At 46.4% G+C, this 25,761-nt stretch overlaps 1 protein-coding gene across 3 annotated transcripts in view; it reads right to left on the bottom strand.

Moving 5' to 3' along the window:
- Positions 1–25,761, bottom strand: part of SUFU (SUFU negative regulator of hedgehog signaling) — a 125,346-nt gene that overhangs the window by 24,092 nt on the left and 75,493 nt on the right. For 2 of the 3 annotated variants that reach the window (XM_073354503.2, XM_073354505.1), the window contains exons 7-9: positions 25,229–25,385; positions 23,513–23,624; positions 1,646–1,780 (exon numbers count right to left, since the gene is read on the bottom strand). In XM_073354503.2, the coding sequence (XP_073210604.2) occupies positions 1,646–1,780; positions 23,513–23,624; positions 25,229–25,385 (404 nt within the window). The remainder of the gene's footprint in view (positions 1–1,645; positions 1,781–23,512; positions 23,625–25,228; positions 25,386–25,761) is intronic. The other variant, XM_073354504.2, reaches the window with a different exon arrangement.

The raw sequence follows: 25,761 nt of genomic DNA on the forward strand, positions 1-25,761 counted from the left end.
TGCTTTCCATGTAGGAATCTCAAGTCGCACTTAAGGCATTTTTCAGAGTAACAGCCGTGTTAGTCTGTATTCGCAAAAAGAAAAGGAGTACTTGTGGCACCTTAGAGACTAACCAATTTATTTGAGCATGAGCTTTTGTGAGCTACAGCTCACTTCATCGGATGCATGCCGTGGAAACTGCAGAAGACATTATATACATGTATATAATTATACGTATATAATACGTATATAATACATGTATATAATGTCTTCTGCAGTTTCCATGGCATGCATCCAATGAAGTGAGCTGTAGCTCACGGAAGCTCATGCTCAAATAAATTGGTTAGTCTCTAAGGTGCCACAAGTACTCCTTTTCTTTTTATCAAAGGCATTGAAGTTCACAGCCTCAGTGAGATGTGAATATGTTATCCCCATTTTACAGGTGGAGCTAATTAAGGCACAGAGAAGTTAAGTGACTTCCCATGTGAGCTGGTGTAAACAACTATGGATAGAATTCATATCCTATTCCCAGCCTTGTGCATTAGCCCCATGTCTATCTTTCCTGGACATCCAGGAAAAATAATCTGAATTAACTAAAGGTGTGAATTTGAAGTGGATTAGTTAAATCCTATTAAATCCCTATGTGAATGCTATTAATTAGAATTAAAGTGGCCTTAATTCTGAATGAGGGTGTTCACACAGGTGTTTAATGCGGTTTAACTAATCCTCTGCAAATTCACACTTTTTGTCATTTGGATTAACCTTCCTGGATGTACCCATGTAGACAAGCCCTTAATTTATGATGCTGCACAATTCAAATCATAAATATCTAGTGATCTCAGCCTGACCAGTACATCTGAGAGAAAAAAGTTTAGAGGCAAGTTACTGCATCCTTTACTGCATTTTTAATTTTAAAGTAGTCAACAAAAATTATAAGTGTAAACTCAGTAAGAATTAGTGGCCTTCAGTTTACTCTAAAACTCAAAGACCAGAACTTTCTTACAATTTCTGACAAAAGCATTTAAACAAAAAAATCACTAGCTGAATTTTCTGGAGATTTAGACAGGACATTAACTGACAAAGCCCTGATCCCCTTCTTAGGTGCAACTTCTCAAGATACAACCTTTACAGTATATGTGCAGTGCAACATGTGCACTTAGGCGTACAAGTGACAGAATTTGCATATACAAAACTGTGTGCATAACTGATATCAAATGTTTGCATAGAACTGCACAAGTTAAAGTTGATGTCTTAAGGGACTTCTGTGACAGGACTGTAGGAGCCATCCCTTGGTTTGATAAGATACTTTAGCAGCATCAGTCTGATCAAAAAAACTCTGCCGATCAACCACCCAACATAAAACATGGGAAACAAAAAGAGTAAAACAATTTCGGCATGATGAACTTATGTGCACAGTAGAAAGACAAGATGGATGAAGTAATACTTTCATTGGACCAACTTCTGTTGATGAAAGAGACAAGCTTTTGAACTACACAGAGCTCTTCCTCAGGTCTGTGGATGGTGTCATCTGTTTCTTATGTTTTTGGCAAAGTGTCTCAGCTATGGTCTTTTTAAATTTGTACAGGATCATCTGTATGAAGAAACAAGGCCATAAGGCAGAATTGTAGCCATTAAAGCAGAGCTCAAAGAAACCAGCTCCTCTCACCTTAGACAAAGTGGAATCAGTGCGCCAGACTCCTGGTTGAATTTCAGGTGCACGCTCTCAAGCTGCCTTGTGCGGATTAGCTCATGAGGAATGATAGCTGCTGAGCTCTCACTCTCTAAACTATCCTTACGGCTTCTAAGAGAAAAAACAGAGTGTACCTATTTAGAACCTGAGACTCACATGCCAACGATTGTCAGCCTTGTGAAAAGACAGCAGAAAAATTCAATGATTATTTAGAGCAGTTCCATGAAAGCTGTCTAACGCAAGGGCACAACAGCCTGCCAGAAGGACATAGCTAATTTGCAAGCCACCCGTGTCTCCATTTTACAACTGTGGCCCACAGACTACAGATCCTAGCATGCAATGCTTCATCTTGATCCAGTGACCTTAAAAATTCTGGAAATAAAGTTTAATAAAGAATGGGAGTAAAATTATACCGTGAAGCCAGAAGCATGACAAAATGTTCTGTAAGGTACAATGCTGAATGGGCAGAGGCAAGGCCTCATAGAACAAATGGGGTGTGGGTGACCTGTTAGGTCCCACAGGCCTTGCCTCTGCCCATGCAGCATTGTACCTTACAGAACATTTTGTCATGCTTCTGGCTTCACGGTATAATTTTACTCCCATTCTTTATTAAACTTTATTTCCAGAACTTTTAAGGTCACTGGATCAAGATGAAGCATTGCATGCTAGGATCTTATTCTTTAAGAAACGGGGCTGTCCGGAAAGCTCTATGCTGTCCTGACTCACTGCTATAGAATCTTAGCGTTAGAGAGCTATAGTAAAGAGACATAATCTGAATCAACCCCACCCTTTTCCGTCATCAGACCAACCAAAGGCTTTAGATGTTGCATAACCAGTTCTTAAACACTCTAACTTCTGCTAGCATTAAGTACAATATTCAAAGTACAAAAGCCACACACAATTCACAGACTATTTGTAGACCGTTTTCCCTTTGAAGCAGAGCTGCTTTAAAACAATGCAGTCTTTATATTATATTTTACAAGGGCAGTACATTACACATGGTAATAATGTTTAACTTAGAGGGTACATTCTGCAATTATGAACTTCACAAGACAGAATCTTCGATATAATCAGCTAGATATCTCAAAATACCGGATCATGAACTAAAATACTTTATATGTTCAAAGAGTAGCATTATAATTCCTTTTGTGTTTGTAGAGAACACAGGAAAAGTTGGTGCCTGACCCAACGATCTTACATGCAATAAGAAAACCCCTCTCCCAAAAAGAACATCAAACAAAAAGCACTGATTGATCAGAAGGACTGGGATCAAGGACAGAAAGGGGTGGAGACAGCGAAGAAGCCAACTGGCTCGAAAGGGAAGGACATATAGAGTGCTATCAACTTACATGATGTCAGAAGAGACAGGGTTTACATTTCTCTTATCTAGTTTAAACCAGGACACAATCCTGGTTTAACAGAGGCAACACATTGCTAGGGTCTCATCTACACTACAGAATCATTGGGTTTGGTTGGGGAGAAGAGAGGAGAGGAGAGAGGAAGGAGACTGGCTGACAACACTCCAAGCACTTGTCCCCTCACAGTTAAAACATGCTTGCAATTTGATCCTGCAGGGCAGACCAAACAAAATGTTACCATGTCACAGTGCAGTTCAGGAACATAATTAAAATATGGCTTGACCCTTTCTATGCTGTAAGATGGAGCCATGTCTCAGATGCAGAATGTGAGAATCATGATGTAACAGCTTGTCCACCAAGGATGTTGATTTGGGTCTGTCTTCACTGTAGAGTTAACTCGGGCTCTTACTCCTCTCACCATCCACATCTACAACTCTCTCACCTGAGTTTGATGATACTTTAAACCTGGGCTAGCTGGCTCATCTAGGGCTATAGGCTAAAACCTAAGGGAGGCTTTCAGGAGGGCTGGTAACCTGCTCCCACTATGCAGTGAGGAAACAGGCTAAACAACTTGAGTGCTAACAGTCTTCCAATGCCTTTCCAAAATTCCAACCTGCCCACCGCCCTCTTGTGCCAGAAGGGCAGACATGTTCTCCCAGTTTATTGGGAAAGAAGCAGAGCAGCACAAAAGACCATGGTATGTGTCCCCTGCAGCCCTAGTGACACACATGGGCGAGTGCAGCACTGGTGAGGACGCAGTAAGTGGGCTTTGCACTGTGACTACTCCTATCCGGGCTAGGCTAACCCAGGTGCTGATCACCTGAATGCCAGTCATCAGATTAACTCTGCAGCGAAGACACATCCCTTTGTAGTCTAGCTGGCATCTAAACCTGAGAGTTTAAACTGGTTCATTTTTTACAGCTCCATGTAGGTGGGGCCTTAAAACAGTGGAATGGGCCAGACACTGAAGAAAACATTTTACAGTTTGATTACCCAAGAAGTGTATGGTTAATTAATGATCAATTGACCTTAACCTAAGGTTTACCTGAACTTCCTTATCAGATCTTATATACACATTACCCTGTGGGAAAGTTAGGCTTTGTCTACATTGCCAATTGAACGACGTAGTTCACAGGTGCTTAAAAAAGCCCCTCCTTCCCTTCCCCCCCCCCAAAGACAAAGGCTTTGCCGAGGCAAGTGGCAGTGTAAACAGCTTGTTGTGCCACAACGCACACCCTGCTCTGAGGAGGTCAAAGTATTTTCTCCGCAAAAGTGCCGACAAACAGCGTTTACACTGCCCAACTTCTAGCGACACAACTGTGCAGTGTAGACAAAGCCTTAGCCTGTCATCTAGAGCAGAGGTGGGCAAACTATGGCCTGCAGGCCACACCTTCCCGGCCCTTGAGCTCCCCTCCCCTGCTATTCCCCCCCACACACAGTTATGCCGCCAGATGGGCAGCTCAGCTTGCACCCGCCCCAGTCCTGCTGCTCTGAGTGGCATGGTAAGGGGGCAGGGAGCGGGGCGGTTGGATAAGGGGCAGGGGGTCCCTGGGGGGCAGTCGGGGACAGGGAGCTGTTGGATGGGGCAGAGAGGCAGTAAGGGGATGAGGAGCAGGTGGCAGTTTGATAGGTGTGGGAGTCCCGGGGGGCAGTCAGGGGACTGGGGGGGAGGGAGGGAAGGGTTGGATAGGCATGGGAGTCCCAGGGGACCTGTCAGGGGGCGGGGGTATGGATAGGGGTTGGAGCGGTTGGGGGGGGTTGGATGGGGGGGTCCCCAAATGGGGTGGTCGGGGACAGGGAGCAGGAGGGGTTGAATAGGGGGTAGGATCCCAGGAAGGGCCAGTCAGGGGCAGGCAGTGGGAGGGGGCAGATAGGGGGCTCGGGCCAGGCTGTTTGGGGAGGCGCAGCCTTCCCTACCCAGCTCTCCATACAGTTTTGCAACCCCAATGTGGCCCTCAATCCAAAAAGTTTGCCCACCCCGATCCAGAGTTTCCAATTATTCATTAGCAAGCCCCCCAACAGAATGTCGGCCACCAGAAACATAAGAGATTTTAGACCTTAAGTTTATTAACTCATGTGCAATTACAGAATTGGTGTACATATGGGCATATCCAGAGTTATTCAGCAATTTTGTTAGTGAAGATGGCAGACTGGGTATCGGCCTTTTTCTACCCAGATGGGTTAATGCTTTGAGTGGCTTCTGTCCGGGAATTTAAGTTTAGAATGGGTAAGCATTTACACAATAGAGCTCCATAGAGTTTATCACAAACCTAAAGCGTGCAAGCTCTCTAGGGTTGGGGAGGTTTTTTGTTTTGTTTTTAATTCACTAGTCTGTACAATGCCTAGCACAATGGGCCTCCGATTCCTGATTAGCCCCCACAGGTGCCAATATAATAATGATAACACTGTGAAGCTGGGCTTTGTAGGTCATACTAAAAACTCTTGTTTTTAAATGCAAATGCTGCTTGTGCATTATGTGCTCACAAGACTAATATATCACTTAGCTGTATTTCAAACAGGTTTTCTCAGACCCTAAATAATTAAGACTTTACATTAATCAGTAACCAGCCACTCTGTTAAAAAGGGTGAATGTGTGAAGCAATATGGCAGTTAACATTTAAGTAACATCAAATAATTAGCAATCCCTTCAGCTAAAAGCCTTTCCACAATGGTTACAACTGCCGTGTTTGTTGTTTCTTTGAAGGGCAGGTTGTTCCTCTGATTGTGGTTGGGGGTGGGATCTGTTTACATTAAAAAGGGTAAAGCTGGGTAGCTGAATCGAGGTTTAGGCCCTGTCTACACTGAAACTTTCTGAACACTTTGTGACACAGATCGTTCTAGACATGTGCGTCCACACATAATGTAGTTAATAAAAGACAGTAGCTACATGGCCTACATCACTGTATTCCTATAATCAGGTTGTAACATGCCTTTTGCTATATAAATGTAAACCCACAACTATGAATGTGTAGCAGAGCTGGCCTATCCCCCTCCTTGCGCAATAAGACACCCCGAGTGCATTTTCCCCCCCATGTGGCTGCTGCTCTTGCTCTGCGCACACATCCCCAGAGCACATGCTCCTCTGTTGAGGTAGTGGGGCAGTTGCCCACATTTTCCCAAAATGCATGGATACGAACACGGGTAGGCAGCATGATGGGTGCAGACATTGCGGGGGCCGGGTGAAAAGACTGCTTTACTGAGGACACCTCTCAATCACTGGTTGTTGTTGTTGGGTCAGTTGAAAGTCACGGCCTGTTTACGACACACTGGGCCTCTACAGCAGGAAGTCCATATGTAATGCTTCTAACTAGACCTACCCAGCTCTCTCCATGTAAAAACCTAGTGGCTGCACAAGTAGTTTTTACCTCGATGTAGGCAGTAGATATATAAAAACTACCCATGTCTCACCTCTGCTTGGATTTTACCTCGACATAGCCAACTCAAGGTACAAAAACAAAAACAAAACGCCTCACCATTTTTGCAGTGAAAACAAAGCCTTGGATTTCTTTTTAAATTGTGTCTCAGTTTTCCCATCTGTGAAGTGGGCATACTTCCCTCGATTGCAATAATTAACCGAGTGGTGTTTGTAAAGTGCTTTGAGATGCTCAGATAGAAGGCGCTACAGAAAGGCCAAGAATTAGATCTGACTTTCAGATTATCGAGCGTGCAATGGACACAGAACTCTGCAAGAGACATTAACATTCTTACAGCAGGAATGGAAATCTTTGTTCTGGCCCGTAGAAAGGGTGACAGTCCAGATGAGGGGCTGATGGAATTGCTGGGGCGTTATTAATAAGAAGCTCACGGTGTAGCTTTCCCTGCCATGCATAACTTGTAGTTTCAAATTTTAAAGGAGAGTTGAGAAACACTTTGGTTTCTAGCACCAATATCTCCAATTTTATGATTGTTGTTTACCCATAACCTTCCACTTCCCCACCCCATCACCAAATAAATCAGGAGCAAAGGCTGGTGTAATTTTTATTGTTATGACAGAACAAGCTGACTACTACGTACATTGTTGCAAACTTTGTCTATTCCAGATTTAATACTTCATCCAACCCACATAAATAATTCTTGTTTCTCTGTGTCCAGAAAAAACAAGTCGGCAAAAGCCAGGGCTGGAGTGTTTGGAAAGGCAGTACATTTAAATGTAAGCAGTATCCCGGAAATGCCCCAGTTTGAGGACTGCACATCTAGCATTTTATGAAACTGGAGGGGAGTTGGAGGAGATTAAAGCACATTTCCAAGTGATTGAAGACTTGTGGGAGGTGTAAGTGTGGGCAGTTGTCAGATTAATTCTTTAGATGATTAAATTCTTTTTGTTTCTTTAAAGCTGTTTGTAGCTGGGTTTGATGTCTCCTTGTTCTGGGCAAGCGTATTGCAGCAGTTACCAAGGTGACTTTAGCTGACTTTTAACTATTTTTCCACCCCTCACCCCCCAGCTTCAGTTTCTACCAACAGCCCGAATCTGTTTTTCTCTTTTTAAATCTTGTGAATGAAGATTAACAGCAACAGTTAGCCAAAGCCACATCAGATTTCTAAAACTGGCTTCTGTAGCACGGGTGGGCAAACACAGATTGCAGCCTCCTCCCACTTCAAGCAGGGAGAAGAGGCCTGGGGAGACTACAGGTTCCAGCATGCGATGCTCCATCTTGATCTGAGTGGCCACGCGCTGGGACCTGTAGTCGCCCTAGGCTCTCAGCCCATATTAAAAGGCAAGGGTGACTGCAATCTGCTTCAATTTATGCCAATTAGCAGCCGCCCTTCGGGCTCCCAGAAAATTGCCAGTGCAATCATTGGTTGCACAAGTTCGGATGTGCCTTCTTTATGAAGCAAGTCATGTTATAGCAACCTCTTCTCAAGCTGTCCCAATAGCTATTTTATAGGTCTGGTTGGGGTAAGGGGACTTTCTTTGTAGAACAGCAATACCTAGTGAATAGGGTGCTGACCTGGGACTCTGGATTCATTCATGGCTCTGTCACTGACCTACATTATGACCTTGTGCATGTCCTCTCAGCTCTGGGCTTCCAGTGCCCCTCCAACCCTTTGTATGTCTTGTGTACTTAGACTAAGCTCTTCAGGGCAGGGACTGCCCTAGTATGGCTTTGCACAGTTCCTAGCATCGTGGGGCCCTGAGGACATCAACTGAATGCAGTACAAGCAGCAACAAGCCACCCCAACCCCCAAATCCATTTTGAAAGTTGTATGATAATGCTGTTAATGCACTGAGGGATTCTCCCTGTAGCTAAAACTGGACTGGAATCAGGAGATCTGAGTCGTATTCCTGGCTCTGCCACTGACTCCCTGAGGGATCCTGAGCAAACAACTTCTCTATGCCTCAGTTTCCCCATCTGTAAAACTGAGAAAGTGCTTCCCACATAGGGAGGTCATAAGAATTAACCCCTTAATGCTTGTCAAGCACTTTTTGATTCTCAGATGGAGTGAGCTATAGAAGAACAAGCTATTCTATCGGTGACAGCAATATAATACAACAGACAGTGCATTTCCAGGTGCTTGCTACACTCTGTTGCTGACTAGTCACTCCATCTTCGGGCCTATGCCGGGTGATACCCCTGAAATGTATTAACGCCCCAAAATGCACCTGCTTCTGGTCTGCACTGCATTCGTTACTCAGGCAAGATTCCCACTGAAATTGATAGGAGTTGGCTTAAGTAAGAGTAGTAGATTGAAGTCCTCCATGATCACACAGCTTATTTTCTCAATGTGAGTGACATGCTAGAGCAGTGGTCTCCAAACTGGGGTGCACACACCCCAGGGGATCCACGATCCCAGGGGGTGCACGGCAGCAGGAGCGCCGCCATACGGCACTCCGCCGTTTTTTTCCTTCGGCGGCAGCTCTGCACGTCCACAGCTGGTGTTCCCCTGCGGCGGCATGCCTGCGGCTGGTCTTCCCGTCGTCTTCTGTTGGCGGCGTGCCTGGCGGCTGGTCTTCCCGTCTTCATCCTGGGTGTGCGTGAGCCAAAAAGTTTGGAGACCACGGTGCTAGAGGACTCACGCTGTTAGTACTAAAACATCCTTAGAGTGCCTAAATATCAGAGATGACAATTTCCTAACTCAAAAAGTGTTCCAGCCAACATGGGGGAATCCTGTATTAGATCTCATCTAGACAGTCAAAGAGGAACTGATCACAGCACTAAAACATTAATGGTAGCTTAGGTACAGACGATTATGACTTGATCACATTTATAATGTGCAAACAGAACAGAGTCCAGACCAGTACACACACTTGGTGCTGTAAAAATTCCACAAAGCTGAAAACAATCAGCTGGAGGGACAATTTAAATCAGAAAAATGAGAATGGTAATTGGGAATTGTTCAAGAAGCCCAAAAAGCCTCAATCAAGGAAAAAGGTCATGCTGGTTAAAAGAAAGTGCAGGTTACTTGCTGTAACTGGAGGTTCTTAGAGCTGTTTGGTCCCTACCTGTATTCCACACCTGGGTACGCATGCATGCCATATGCCCAAGTCCAGAAATTCTTCAAAGCAGTGTCCGTGGACCTGCACATGCCCAATAGCTCCCCTTGTGCTCCTGACTGAGGCTATAAGAGGCAGTGTGGGTCAACACCTCTCTAGTTCCTTCAATCACCGCAAATCCAACAGGATAGGAAATATAGGGGATGGAGGGCAGATAGTGGAATACAGATAGGGATGACATCTCAAAGAACCCCCAGTTACAGGAAGTAACCACCACTTCTTGGAGTGCTGGCCCCTAAGTGTATTCCACACATGGGTGATTGGAAGAGGGTGTGAGGAAGATGGCAGTAAAAGATGCTTACAATACTGCCATTCCTACCACTGCATCCACAGCCAATGCATGAACTAGTGTAGTGTATAGCAAACGTGTGGACAGAACTCCAAGTTGCTGCCCTGAAAATGTCCTGCGGTGGGATGTCAGATAGGGATACCTTAGAGAAAGCGTGTGCTCATGCAGCGGGAGGGATTCTTGCTATTTTCTAGCTCTATAAGATGCATCCTGAAACCCATTTAGAAATCCTCTGGGAGGATATGGCTTGCCCACCTGACCTTTCTGCTAATGCAATACAAAGTCTCAGATTTCCTAAGGGGATTGGTTCTTTGCAGGTAGAATGCTAGGGTGCCAGACGTCAGGGGAGTGAAGTCTCTTGTCTTTGAAGGAAGCATGGGGTTTCAGGAAAAAACACAGGTATGTATAATTTGATTGATGTGGAACTCAAACCATCCTGGGGAGAAATTGGGGGTGTAAACGAAGAGAAAACTCTCTCTTTGTGGAACACTGTATTCATTGGGTCCGCCATGAGGGGTCCTAGCTCACTGACCCTCCTGGATGAAGTGATGGCCATAAGAATGCAACCTTCATGGACAGTTGGGCCATGGCGCATGTCACCATATGTTCGAAAGATGGACCTATGAGTGTTGACAGAACAAGGGTAAGGACCCATTGAGGCATAGGTACAAGGACTGGCAGGAAGGTCGTGATCAAGCCTTTCATAAACCATACAGTAATTAGGTGGATAAAGATGGAACGTCCTTCCACCGGAGGAAGGAAGGCACTAAGTTTGCTATGGGTACACCTAGCAGTAATAAGAGCAAGACCTGAAGCCTTCAGGGACAGGAGATAGTTTTGAACAACCAGAATGCCTGGAGAATCTGGAAAATGTTGATGGAGTCGTGCTCAGACCAAAAAGCATCTCTATTTGGCTGGGTAGCAGATTCTAGTAGAATCCTTTATAATTTGGTTAAGGTTTCCTGAATGGGGGTAGAACATGAGTGTTCTGGTTCTGATGCCCATCCAAACACCAGGCCCTGAGGTGGAGTGAGCCCAGGCTGGGATGTTTTATTTTCCCCCAGTCCTGGGTTAGGAGATCCAGAAATGGACAGATCCTGATTGGTGGGTGGGCAGACATGGTTAGTCATTCCATGAACCAGATCTGTCTGGGTCCGTGGAATGTGAGGATACCTATACCTCTGTCTATACCTGAGACAGAGCTCGTTAATTCACTTTAACTACTGAGAACGACAATTTAATGATGAGTAAGTGAATGTACAAAAACAGTTTTTCAAAGTCAAAGATACAGGAGCAGAGTACTTTTTCTGCTGCAGTGAGTACTGCTGCTCTAATTCTTTAGGCTATTTAAGGTCTCTGGATGAAGAGAGCTAAACCCAATACAATATTGACTGACCATACTACTCCTTAGTATTTTGCCAAAGTAATTCAGTCTCAGTAACAGGAGACCTCACTCAGTTGCTCAACCTTTGTTGAGAAATGGGTCAGATCACTGGGGAATTGGGTGAAAGGCACTGGCATAGTGAATTGTAGCCATTAGTAATTTTAACCTCAGTTTGTACACTTCACTAGCTGTAGATTTATATTCTATCCTTTAGTTGATGACTTGAACCATTTTATTGATATAGTGTTTACAAATACTATTGTCCTCTGCGATGAGATTTTCACCCCACACTAGCCCTGGAGGGATTAATAGAGGCAAGAGAGGCCAATTAGCTGTAGGCTGCACCTGGAGGGGAGCTAGGATGCAACGAGGCTTAATCGGGACTGAAGCTCATCTGGGCAGAAACAGATGTGGGCTTCTATCAAGACAGGGAGCTGGCAACAGAGGGTTGCAGTGAGAAACCCTGCAGACACACTCCCTGATATATGGCGGGAGGAGGGGGGGGCGGGAGGGGGTTGGAAGAGTAGGAAGCAGTCCAGGAAAGGAGCAGAAAGGGCTAGGAGATTAGACCTGAACTGCTGGTTCAAGGGTCTGGAAGCTGGGGTAGAGGGAGGCCTGTGGGAATGGCACAGTCAGCGCAGGGGACAGGAAGACTGCTTGAGATTGTATGAAGAGTCCAGTGGCACCTTAAAGGTTAACAGATTTATTTGAGCATAAGCTTTCGTGGGTAAAAACCCCACTTCTTCAGATGCATGGAGTGAAAATTACAGATGCAGACATTATATACTGACATGTGAAGAGAAGGGAGTTACCTAACAAGTGGAAAACCAGTGCTGACAGAACCAATTTGATCAGGGTGGATGTAGTCCACTCCCAATAATAGATGAGGAGGCATCAATTCCAGGAGAGGCAAAGCTGCTTTTGTAATGAGCCAGCCACTCCCAGTCCCTATTCCAGCCCAAATTAATGGTGTTAAATTTGCAAATGAATTTTGCTGTTTCTCTTTGAAGTCTGTTTCTGAAGTTTTTTTTGTTCAAGTATGGCTACTTTTAAATCTGTTATAGAATGTCCAGGAAGATTGAAGTGTTCTCCTACTGGCTTTTGTACGTTACCATTCCTGATGTCTGATTTGTGTCCATTTATTCTTTTACATAGGGACTGTCCGGTTTGGCCAATGTACATGGCAGAGGGACATTGCTGGCATATATCACATTAGTAGACGTGCAGGTGAATGAGCCCCTGATGGTGTGGCTGATGTGGTTGGGTCCTCTGATGGTGTTGCTAGAGTAGATATGGGGACAGAGTAGGCAATGAGGTTTGCTACAGGGATTGGTCCCTGGGTTAGTGTCTGTGTGGTGTGGTGTGTAGTTGCTTGTGAGTATTTGCTTCAGGTTGGGGGACTGTCTGTAAGCAAGGACTGGCCTGCCTCCCAAGGTCTGGGAGAGTGAGGGATCGTTTTCCAGGATAGGTCCTAGATCATTGATGATGTGCTGGAGAGGTTTTAGCTGGGGCTGTACGTGATGGCCAGTGGTGTTCTATTATTTTCCTTGTTAGGCCTGTCCTGTAGTAGGTGATTTCTGGGTACCCGTCTTGCTCTGTCAATCTGTTTCCTCACTTCCCCAGGTGGGTATTGTAGTTTTAAGAATGCTTGATAAAGATCTTGTAGGTGTTTGTCTCTGTCTGAGGGATTGGAGCAAATTCGGTTCTATCTTAGGGCTTGGCTGTAGACAATGGATCATGTGATGTGTCCTGGATGGAAGTTGGAGGCATGTAGGTAAGTATAGCGGTCAGTAGGTTTCCAGTATGGGGTGGTGTTTATGTGACTATCACTTATTTGCACTGTAGTGTCCAGGAAGTGGATCTCTTGTGTGGACTGGTCCAGGCTGAGGTTGATGGTGGGGTGGAAACTGTTGTAATCTAGGTGGAATTCTTCAAGGGCCTCCTTCCCGTGGGTCCATATGATGAAGATGTCATCAATGTAGCACAAGTAGAGGAGGGGCGCTAGGGGACGAGAGCTGAGGAAGCGTTGTTCTAAGTCAGCCATAAAAATGTTGGCATACTGTGGGGCCATGTGGGTACCCACAGCAGTGCCACTGACTTGAAGGTATAAGTTGTCCCCAAATCTGAAATGGTTGTGGGTGAGGACAAAGTCACAAAGCTCAGCCACCAGGTGTGCCGCGGCTTCATCAGGGATACTGTTCTTGACAGCTTGTAGTCCCATCTTCGTGGAATACTGGACTTCTATATCCATGGTGGCCAAGATGGTGTTTTCAGAAAGATCACCAATGCATTGTAGTTTCCTCAGAAAGGCGGTGGTGTCTCGAAGATAGCTAGGAGTGCTGGTAGCGTAGGATCTGAGCAGAGTCCAAATAGCCAGATAATCCTGCTGTAAGAGTGCTGATGCCTGAGATGATGGGGCGTCCAGGTTTCCTGGTTTATGGATCTTGGGTAGCAGATAGAATACCCCTGGTCGGTGCTCTGGGGGTGTGTCCATGTAGATTTGTTCCGGTGCTGTACCAGGGTGTTTCTTGAGCAGCTGGTGTAGTTTCTTTTGGTACTCCTCAGTGGGGTCAGAGGATAGTGGCGTGTGGAATGTGGTGTTGGAGAGTTGCTTGGCAGCCTCCTGCTCATAATCTGACCTGTTCATTATGGCTACAGCACCTCCTTTGTCAGCCCCTTTGATTATAATGTCAGAGTTGTTTCTGAGGCTGTGGATGGCATTGTGTTCTGTATGGCTGAGGTTATGGGGCAAGTGATGCGGTTTGTTCACGATTTCAGCCTGTGCACATCTGCGGAAGCACTCTGTAGAAGTCCAGGCTGTCATTTCGACTGTCAGGAGGAGTCCACGCAGAATTCTTCTTCTTGTAGTGTTGGCAGGAGGGTTCCTCTGGGTCAGTGCACACTGTTCAGTGGTGTGCTGAAAATATTCCTTAAGTCAGAGACGACGAAAGTAGGCTTCCAGATCACCGCAGAACTGTATCGTGTGTGGGGGTTGTGGGGTAGAAAGAGTCCCCGAGATAGGACAGACTCTTCTGCCAGGCTAAATGTGTGGTTGGATAGATTAACAATATTGTTAGGTGAGTTGAGGGTACCACTGTTGTAGCCCCCTGTGGCATGTAGGAGTTTAGATAGTTTACTATCCTTTTAACTCTGTAGAGAAGTGAAGTGTGCATTGTAAATGGCTTGTCTCGTTTTAGTAAAGTCCAGCCACGTGGAAGTTTGTGTGGAAGGTTGGTTTTGTATGAAAGTCTCCAGTTTTGACAACTCATTCTTGATCTTCTCCTGTCTGCTGTACAGGATGCTGATCAGGTGGTGTCTCAGTTTCTTCGAGAGTGTGTGGCACAGTCTCTCACCATCGTCACTGTAGTATGTCAATTGCAATGGATTTTTTTACCTTCAGTCCATTTGGTATGATGTCCAGCTGTTTGCACTTGGAGAGGAAGATGATGTCTGTCTGAATCTGCGTGAGTTTTTTGTTGAGGTTGATGGATTTCCACTCCATACGGCTAAATTTAGTGCCTTGCATGGTGACAAGTATCGGGGGTAGCCATGTTAGTCTGTATCCACAAAAACAATGTATGAAGAGTGACTCTGGTGAGACCCCGGAAGGGGAAGACAATTGTGGCTTAGCAGAGGAGCCACAGAACGAGTGATTGAGGCAAGGGGCTGAGTGACCAGTGGACAGGGCCTGGACAGCGGCGAGCTAATTCCCCAGACAAGCCACGAGAAGGTGCCGCCAAGAGGTGAGGAGCTGACCCTGTTACACCCTCACAGAGGGAGAGTGACCTAGAGGATTCAGGAAGGGAGCTAAGAATTAACAACTCCCAGGTTCCAATTCTGACTCTGCTTAGAACTTCCGGCCTTGGGCAAGTTAGTTATCCTCTATTTCCTCATCTGTAAAGTGGAGAGAACACTTACCTACCTCACAGCGGTGTTGTGAGGATTAATTGCCGGGGCTGTTAAGGTCTCTGCCCAGGATCTATTATGCTAAGAAATTACACAGAGAACAAAGCTTGACTCTGTGAGTGCCACTGATCTTCTACACCAGGAGTCAGCACAGATTCCTTGCAACTTAGTCTGCGAGCTTCATGGAGCGGGAACCATCCCTTCTTGTCTGTCTAGAAAGCACCTACCATGCTGCAGGTCCGAACCAGCAACTAATGCACACTAATGAGTATAAAGAAAAGGAGTACTTGCGGCACAAGTCCTTTTCTTTTTACAGATACAGACTAACACGGCAGCTACTCTGAAACCTGTCACTAATGAGTATATTTATGCATATAAGCCCCATTTTTCCCAAGCAGTGAAGCAGAGTATTATGTTATCCTGGTCCAAATGACAAATCATTTCCAAAGATTACTAGACATGTTTTTATTTAATTTCTATGAACTGACTAATAGGTGTTTATGAACGGAACGAACAGTCATTTTGAGAAACAATTGTCCAATGCACTTTTAAACCTCAGGAGTGTTTTCAGTCATATCTTTAGGAGAAGAGGAACTGAACTGTCTACAGTAATAACTACAAAAGAAAGTCCAATCTTGTGACTCGTGCTATAGCTGTCCTGAAGAGTTTAGACCAAAACCAAATTTTCTCTGAAGGAACTTTTCTTAGGACTTTGGGACAAACTGAACTGGTATTAAAATCAGTGGAATTACTCACATTTTTACAATTAAGCACGTGCTGTGCTGGATTGGGGTCGGAGTGCTGAGCAAACTGCAGGATTGAGCCCTCTCAGCAACTGAAAAGAGAGTTCTCTTTTCCGTAACTGGTGTTCTTCGAGATGTGTTGCTCATGTCCATTCCATATTAGGGGTGTGTGTGTGCGCACTTGCCACATGCACCAGTGCTGGAAGTTTTTCCCTCAGCAGTATCCATAGGGGACCGGCTCTGGCACCCTCTGGAGAGGCCCCTGCATGGCGCAGTATATGGGGCACTGCTGGCTCCCCCCACCCTCAGTTCCTTCTTGCCAGAAACTCCGACAGTGGAGAAGGAGGGCAGGTCATGGAACGGACATGAGCAACACATCTCAAAGAACACCAGTTACGGAAAAGGTAACTTGTCTTTTCTTAGAGTGCTTGCTCAGGTCCATTCCGTATTAGGTGACTCCAAAGCAGTACCCCTAGAGGGGGGTAGGAGTTCACGGACGTGTAGATTGCAACACAGCTCTGCCGAACCCAGCATCGTCCCTGGCCTGACTGATGGCATAATGAGCAATAAATGTGCGAACAGAGGACCACGTTGCGGCTCTACAGATGTGCTGGATAGGGATGTGCGCCAGGAAGGCCGCCGAGGATACCTGAAAGATCGTGTGCTCTTGTCGAGAGGGCTCTGACAATTGGTGGCAGCGGAACCCCCGCCAGGTCGTGACAGGCCCTTATGCACAAGGTGATCCAATTGGAAATCCTCTGCGAGGACACCAGGAGGCCCTTCATCCTATCTGCTGTAGTGATGAAGACTTGATTTTCTGAAAGGCTTGGTACATTCTAAGTAAAAAGCCAAGGCCCTCTGGATGTTCAGGGCATAAAGATGCCTCTCTTCACTGGTCTTGTGTGGTTTGGGACAGAACACCAGGAGGAAGAGGTCTTGGTTCATGTGGAAGGTGGAGACCACCTTTGGCTGGAAGTCTGGATGGGACTGCAACTGAACCATATCTTTCTATATGGTGGTTCGGAGGTCAAGGCTTTAATTTCCGAGACCTGTCTCACTGACATCACCGCCACCAGGAACGCGGCCTTCCATGACAGATGGGAAAGGGAGCAGGAACCCAGCGGCTCAAAGGGTGGGCCAGTGAGCCTAGAGAGGACCAAGCTAAAGCAGAAATGCTGAAAAGCAGAGATGGCCACGAGATGCACTCTAATGGAAGAGTGTGCCAGGCCCTGGTTCCTCAAATGGAGCAGGTAGTCCAGGACAGCCTGTATGGAGGAATGCGAGGGAGAGATGCTCCATTTGGACACACAGTAGGAAAACCTCATCCATTTGGCCAGGTAAGTCAGTCTAGTCGAGGGCTTCCTCCTTTCCCTGAGGACCTGTGGGACTCCTTCCGAACAGGTCCGCTCCTCTGAGTTCAGCCACACAGTATCCATGCTGAGAGGTGGAAGAACCCGAGGTTGGGGTGTAAGAGCCAACCGTGGTCCTGAGAAAGCAGGTCTGGTCAGTTGGGTAGGGGCCAGGTAGGGGCTGCTGACAAGCTCATGGGCATGCTGAACCAGTGCTGGTGAGGCCATGCCAGGGTGATTATGATAACTTGTGCCGTGTCTCTCTTGATCTTTGCCAGGGCCCTGCTGATGAGTGGAACCAGAGGGAACGCGTACATCAGGCTCCCTGACCACGATAGGAGGAAGGCATCGGAGAGGGAGTCCTTGCTCAGACCTGGTCGAGAACAAAAACCAGTGACATTTCCTGTTCTGTCTTGTAGCAAACAGGTCTTCTGCATAGACTGCTGGGCCTTGGTGGACAACCCAGAGAGGAGCAGCCAGGAGGATCGCCGCGTGGAGATAGCGAAAGCCATGGTGCAGGCAGCAGCAGCAGACGCAGCCTGCAGGGCCGCCCTGGCTGCAGTCGTGCCTTCACCGAGGATCACCCAGAACTCCTTGGAAGTCCCGGGGAGCAACCCCTTTGAACTTGGCATTGGCTTGCCACATATTGAAATCATATCAGCCAAGGAGGGCTTGGTGGTTGGCTACTCTCAGCTGAAGGCTGAAAGAAGAATAAACTTTACATCTGAAAAGATCCAGCCTCCTCAAATCTATTTTTGGGGGTGACCCCGGGTTGTCCCTACCTCTCCTTATGGTTAACCCCCTCGACCACAGGGAATTGGGGGCTGGGTGGGAATATAGGTACTCATGCCTTTTGGTTGGCACGAAATACTTTCGTTCAGCCCTTTTAGAGATAGGGGCCAGGGAAGAGGGGGTCTGCCACAGGGCATTAGAGATCTCGGAAACCCCTTCATGAAGGGGTAGAGCCACCCACAGAACATCAGAGAGTCTGAGGGCTCTTCCAGTTCCTCTGCCTGAAGCCCCAGGTTAGAAGCGACCCTCTTAAAAGGTTCCTGGTGCGCCTTGGCGTCATCCTGAGGAACTGGGTGAGGAGGCCCTGTGATAGTCTCATCTGGTGATGACGAGATTGATGCCAGTGCCGCGGGAACCTCCACATCCATTGGTGGTCCAACAGCCTTCTCCCCTGGGTCCTCCTGGATCTGCGGGGTCTTACTCCCTGAAGCCTCAAGCACCAGAGGGTGAGGAATACCAAGGCCACTGGCCTCTCTGAGGCTCCAGACACCGATCTGGCAGCCTGGGAAGGTTGGGTGAACCTCCAGGGGTTTCACGGGTACCATGGCACCAGCCACTGTGCTTGGGGTCATGGGATATGTTTTGGTGCCGATAATGTAGACAGCATTGCCGGTACCAGGGCTTGTCCTGCAGTCAGGGAACCTTGCTCCGAGCAGGAGCTACCAGCAAAGCAATCAGTACCGGGTGACCAGGATCAGGCTGAGCGGTGGCTCTTGTCCGACCAGTGCCGGTCGCTGTGACCCAAAGTTGACCTGTCCAAGCGAGACTGTCTTGGTCAGGCTCTCATGGACTGACGGCGTTCGGTAGATCTGCATCAGACACCGGGCGATCCATGCCTCATGCTACTCGATCAGTACTGGGATGTCGAATGGGACCGGGAGCTACTACGAGTTGGTTGTAGGGTGATCTCCTTCTTGTCCTGAGTAGGACGATCTCCTTCTTGGAGATGGGCGATGACGGCCTGGCAATCAGCGGCCTCTGGTGTCTGATTGGTCCCGAGATCGGTAACAGGACCTTGGAGACGGTCGGGGCTGATCCCAGAGTTCTTGCTGGATGGCGTGTGCCTCAGAGGGTCTGCGCCATTCCACCAGTGAGGTACGCTTCAAGTCCCTCGAGCAGTGCCCCCAGTGCGGGGACCAAAGAGGGCTCCACTGGGCCTGCCTCTCCAGTCCTGAGGCAGGACAGCTTCGGGCGGGCGAGTGCTAGCAGGACGTCCCTCTCGATAGGGAATGGTGCCGCTGAGGTGGGGACACACGTATAGGTCCCAACACGGGTTTTCCCCAAGACTGGGGTACCGCTGGAGCCGGCGTGGGTGGCACGGGGAGGGTCAGGATCTCCTGAGCCACTTGAAGTGCTTCAGGCATCGACGGCAACTGAACATAGCCTGGGCCTGCACCACTATCTGGGGTTGCAGACGAAGCATGGGATGGGCTGCACCGCTCGACTTGAGCTGGGGCCCGAGATCCCAATGGTGGCATTGAGCTGCCCGGCACGGGTCATGGCTCGCCCCCAGCCCTCTCCTTTCCCTTACAGGAGGTAGGAGATCTTTCCTTCACAGTCTTTTTCGGCTTCTTCACCGAAGCCGTGGAGGGGGACCGGTGCCATCGGAGCACTGCTCGGTGCGGAGTCAGACCACTGCTCTGGTGCCAGAGTGAGTGCCGATTTCATCAGGAGCGCTTTCAGATGGATATCGTGCTCCTCTTCATCCTAGGTTTGAAGGACTTGCAGATACAGCACTTGTCACTTATGTGCCCTTCGCCTGAGCGCCTTAGGCAGGTGGTATGTGGCTCATTGGTGGGCACAGGCCATTTGCAGTGATCACAGGGCTTAAAGCCTGGGGACCGGGGCATGCCCCATCCCCTGGCTGATTCCCATTCAGGACTAATGAAGAGTTGGAAACTACTACTAAGGGTAACTAAGAACTACTAACTACGTACAACTCTATTACAGGTTTTCACAGTTCTCAAGAACTGAGCACGAAACAACACTCGCCGAAGCAGCAGAAGTTCCAGCACCATCACTAGTGGCAAGAAGGGACCGAGGGTGTGGGGAGCCGGCGGCGCCCCTTACACTGTGCCATGTGGGCGCCAGAGCCGGCCCCCTAGGGATACTGCGGAGGGAAAACTTCCGGCACCGGTGCATGTGGTGAGCACACACACCTAATGTGGAATGGACGTGAGCAAGCATTTGAAGAAGCAATATGGGTCTTAGAATACAAGTGCTTCAGTTGTAATGATGCGGGGCTAGCAAATTACACCCAAGTCTGCATCCCCTCCACACAGGTTTATGCATAGAACTATTAGAAAACTAGAATGTTTTGCTGATTTAAACACGGACGCATTATTGTAAGGAGGAGTAGGAAGGAAAGACAGTGGTCAGCAACTGCAAGCCTTTGGAACAAACAGCACACACTTTACTGAATAAGGCTATTTGAGTTTGCCTGTGTCTCAGATTTTAATATTTTACTGTCAGCTAGGTGCAAATGTTATGGCCTTAAATTCTGTGGACTTCAACATGCAAAGTGGATGAGATACACTTTGCCCTGGCTGAGAGAATACTTCTGTCACATTCCTGAAGAGCCCCCTAAAGCATCAGACTTATTCACATGGCTTTCAAAAAAGCTACAATTTGATGTTTTATGTTCTGGGGTAAACAGTGCAGTGTATGATCACACACTAGTCCTATCAGTGTAGTTTCTGAGGAGCCTCACAATATTCAATATATCTATACTCAACACCCTGTGAAGGAGGGCAGAGCTACTACCCCCATGCTACAGATGTGGAAACTGAGGCACAGAGAGGCTAAGGGTATGTCTACACAGCAAAGAAAAACCTGCAGCTGGCCCAGACCAGCTGACTCGGGCTTGCGGGGCTCTGGCTGTGGGGCTGTTTCATTGCTGTGCAGACTTTGAGCACAGGCTCTCCCACCCTGCAGGATCCTAGAGGCCATGCTCCAGCTCAAGCCCGGAAGTCTACACAGCAATGAAACAGCCTCGGAGCCTGAGCCCCACAAGCCCAAAGCAGCTGGCATGGACACAGGTGCCTAGTTGCTGTAAAGACATACCCTAAGTGACCTGCCCAAGGTCACACAGGAAGTCTGCAGAGAACCATGCATCCTGTCTTTCAACCTTGCTGTCACCTAAGATACCTGCATAAAGACTGGATATTTGATTTTGTCTACACATGCAAAAAAATGGAACTGCTACCAGTTGTAACAGTTTTCATATCAGTGGTGCTGAAGCTCTTCCCACCATCTGATCTAACACTGCTCAGAGTCCAAGGATACCCTGTGATGGTCTCTTAGGGCAGGAAGTTGCCTAATCAGGTTGGTTTCTTTAGCCTTGTCTATACTGGGAAAATGTGTTAACTAATACATTTTAACTAGCACAACAATAAACACAACTGCCCCATGTCTTAAATGAGATTTACCATTGTGCTAGTTAAAATGTATTAACACATTTTCCAACACGAGTCATTTTCCCAGGATAGAGAAGGCCTAGTTGAGATTTCACTATACTTTCTTCCACACACGTAGTGATTTGGTGGGAAAACAGCAGCAGCATGAAGTGTAAAGCTCCTCTTTATAAACCATCATCTAAGGTGACAGCAAGAACGGAAGACATGGGGGGAGCATATGGCTGTTTGATGTGTGGGGGAGGGAGGGAGGAGCTCTTTTAGCACTGAGGGTGCTAGCTATCATCAAAGTGACTCCAGGAAAAAGACACAGCATTCTAGAAGTGTCTTCCCTTAATGAGATCCACTATTATGGAGAAACAGGGGATAGCTATCTGTTTCCAAAATGGTAACTATAGACTGAGCAAAACAACTTATTGATCTTTCAGCAAGCGAATACTGGGAAGCAGTCATTCCCTATCTTTTTAGCTTCAGGGAATTACTGATAAGATAAGGAAAAAAGATATATTCATTACAGTGGGCACTGTCAAGGTCAGGAGGTTCCATATTTGATTCACCTTCCTCCTTGCCTTGAGCGGTTAAAAAAACATGTCAATATTTATGCAGGTGTTCCACCTCTCACCCTTGCTGAAGTCCCCCTCCAATGCTCCACTGCTCTGTCTTCAGTAGAGCCCTGTTTATCTGATCCCTGAATGCCTGTCTTGTCTGAATTATAGCTGCCGTCCAACATTAGTGCTTGTATGTCAGACACTTTCTCAAACTGACAATGACCTCAAATGTTTTGCTGTCCCTGAAAAGTTGTCAGCATAGGAGTTGTTCTGCCTATTTAATTCCACACCAGTAGCACAGTGCTCAGGAGCAGTCCTATAACAGATGAGCATACATGCATCACGGGGGAAGATTTCTGGTAAATTTCAACCTTCCAAGGAGCAGATGTGATCGCCAAATAGCATCTTATCCCACAAAGTAGTAAAAATAAAATAATAATAATAAAAAAATTAAATTTCCATGGGATCACTCTTCACAGAGAAAGATGTTACTCAATATAAATAAAGATGTCAGAATCTGGCCCCGTAGTATTGTTATACTGAATCTAAGAATGATTTTTTTAAATGATGAAAAATCTCAAGTGCCTTTTTAAAAAACAGCCACGCCACATGTATTTCATGTTACTTAATATTTATATAGCATCATGAATTAGCACAGTGCTTCACAGAGACCCTGTGACCCAAAAAGATTTGATCAGTCGAACAGGGAACAGAGAGGAAGAAACAGGAAAAAGGACGAGACGACTAGAATGCAGTATTAAGAATGATATTACATTGGCTATGATGCTTCAGTTAAGAATGAAATAGCACAGGAATGGCAGCAAACAGTGGGAGGTGAAGGGAAAGGAGCAGTTTGAAGGACAGTCAGCATTTCTGACACTATGGAAAAAGGAAGATATCACGCTGACCTCTACTCTTTGGACAAAGGCACCAAGGCTGAAGTGGGAGAAGGGGCGGGGGGGGGGGGAAGAAAGTGATACCCTCCAGATACAACCATTCAAGGTAGGTAAACTGTGGTGCTCCTAGGCATGACAGCATTGCTAAACAGTCTTCCTCCACTGCTCTCTCTCAGGGCAAACGGTACCAATGGTAACTGAAAACGAGGTCTCAGGTTCAGTGAGTGGGGAAGCCCCCAAAAGGGAAAAATGCACGGGCTGCAGATGTCTGAGCAAGTAGGCCATTTGCTATGCACTGACCAACTCAGAAGTTACATAGGAAAAAGATCTACAGTGTTATCTAGTCCAGCTAATTCTCTGGATGATACTGCAGCTTTGTTCCCTACAATACATTCTCCAGTGCTTTTTCCAGTCCAACTTCAAACAACTCAAGCTAAGGGGCTTCTTTTGGAACACTACCCCACAGTACAGGATCTCTCTTTATTTACTATGGCATTAAACCACCCTGAAAAATTCGTCTCCCTCTGCGTTTCTAGACAGCAAGTACCCACTGTTACCCTTTCCCCTACTCCCGATGTAATGGTCCCACCAAGCCCCCATAATCTTGTTTTCACTCTCAACTCTTCTACTCTCCCCTTTCCCCACATCTGAAGAGCACGGAATCCTACTTACGGTGCTCGATCATAGTTCAACCCATTCTGTCTTTGTGTGTTTATTGGAGGTAGAACAGGTTTGCTGTTAATCTCAAGCCCCCTCCGCAGAGTCTCCCTGATTTGCTCTGTATCTGCAAAGAGAGTTTGTTTGAACATGATTTAGCGCACACACACATACACCCCCCCCCCCCCCAAACACCTTCTAATGAGAACCTGAGGGAGCCAGCTTCTTTTGGTGTCTGTTTCTATAAAAGGTATTTGACTGCGCTCACCCCCTTTGCCTGGGTGCAGAAAGAGGTGCTCTCCATGATACCTCAGGCTTATGAAGTGATTTCACTGCAGTCAGTTTCAATTCTTCCATTTTTATGCCCTCAACGTATATCCAACCTTCCAGCAAGGAAGAATGGAGCCTTTGGTAAGAAGTCATCCAGAGGGGGCAACGTTAAGCAATTAGGTATCTCATCCACCCCTTTTCATAGAGAAAAAGTTCTCCCAGAATCGCCTGAATACAAGACACATCTAACTCTTAGATGCTAAGAATTTTCCAAACCAGGTGACAATGGAAGTTTATCTCTATCAGATTAATTAAAGATGACTCCCTAAACTTCTACATTTGGCTTTGCAAGCCTGTCAGTTAATTTAAACACACTCGTGAGTGGGCTCCAAGAAAGAAACGAACTGAACTGAATTTTACACGGGGCAAAAGTTCAGCCTGAAACTTAATTTTCACATTTAGCTTCAAATACACATTCAGTGCAATCCTTAACCTTTACATTTTTTCAATAATGTCTGATAGACAAATACGTTACAGGAAATTTGCATGCAAGCTTTCCTAAGAAGCTCCCCCTACTTTTGTGAAAATTTAGAGTGAAATACTCTACATAAAGCATTTCAGAATCATCTGAAGGGCATAACATAAATATGACTTTGTACAGATGTCCCAGATTTTTCATTTGGGAGACAGGGGGACTTGGTGTCTTATGTACTATGACTTACATACCCCCAAGACTGCATTTTTCAGTTAAAAAAAAGGAAGACAAGAAAAATATTAATTGATTATGTCTACAGAAACCATCATTACTTGCTTTTAATGTCAACTCCTCCTATAAATGAGACTTCCACACATTTTATTGTAATAAATCTATATGGATTTGAAAGATCTCATTTAAACAGGACTTAAATTACACACACTCATGTGTGCACCACATCTACCCCATGTGTAACCCAAAATACCACCTCACTATAAGGAGGATCCACCAAATGTTCTCAGCCTGTTCTCCAGAGCCCCTTATTTACAGGTACCATTTGAGTTATTGTTGCGACGAGCAACGTCAGTCCAAGTTGATAGCTAATACTTGAAAACGTTATATTAGAATTAGAGCCAGGCGGGAAACAACTATTTTGCAGAGGTGTCTGATGAACCTTTCTGGTTTCACGTCACATGGCCTTGCTTCCTGAGTTTTACGCTGGAGTTTCAGATTGGAATTAACCTCAAAACAAAGCTAAAAACTCAGTCATCTGAAACAATAAATTCCCTCCTTCTCTGAAGAGGTTGATGTTGAGCAGGGTTGGGGTTTGCAATGTACCCGAAGATTGGGCACAACATTAATGTGAACTTTCAAGCTCTACAGGAGAATAGTCCTAAGGCTATGCAAACCAAATGCTTCAAGTACATGGGGAATGTCGGGGGGGGGGGGGACGATGACATGGGGGGACGCACACAACTGACTCTTACCTTTCCCAGACAGCCGTCGTGGCTGCGTTCCAATGCAAATGCTTCTACTATCTTCGTCGTCCTCTGGGGGCCGGCTCAGATCATCCCAGGCACATTTGGCGCTCACTCCACTCAGGTTCGAGCCATCTGTCTCAATCCCTTTATCGACTCTCTCCTGCTTGAAAAGATCCAAAGAGCCATGACTTTTTTGGGTGTGGTTTGGATCTAAGCAGGTGTTAGCAGCACAGTCTTGCAGTTCACCTGTTACCAGCTGAGTGCAAAACAGCTTCTTACCAAATCAGCTTCTGGGTGACTAAAGCTATGACCTCTGACAGGCTTCTAAAAGACCCAAAGCACAATAAGAGTGGATATACTATCTCTCTACAAAATGACCAGATTACTTCCACTCTTCATTCAATTCTTAACCTTGTATCAATGTTACAAACTACAGATAAACTCAATGAACGTAGCAATGAGCAATTACTTTTTGTGCAACGTTCTCTGAGGTTTTGCATAACACGCCCTTTAATTACAAACACATGAATGCCCTGCAC

Source organism: Lepidochelys kempii, chromosome 7 (genome assembly GCF_965140285.1).
Source record: "Lepidochelys kempii isolate rLepKem1 chromosome 7, rLepKem1.hap1, whole genome shotgun sequence".
NCBI classification, from domain to species: domain Eukaryota; kingdom Metazoa; phylum Chordata; order Testudines; family Cheloniidae; genus Lepidochelys; species Lepidochelys kempii.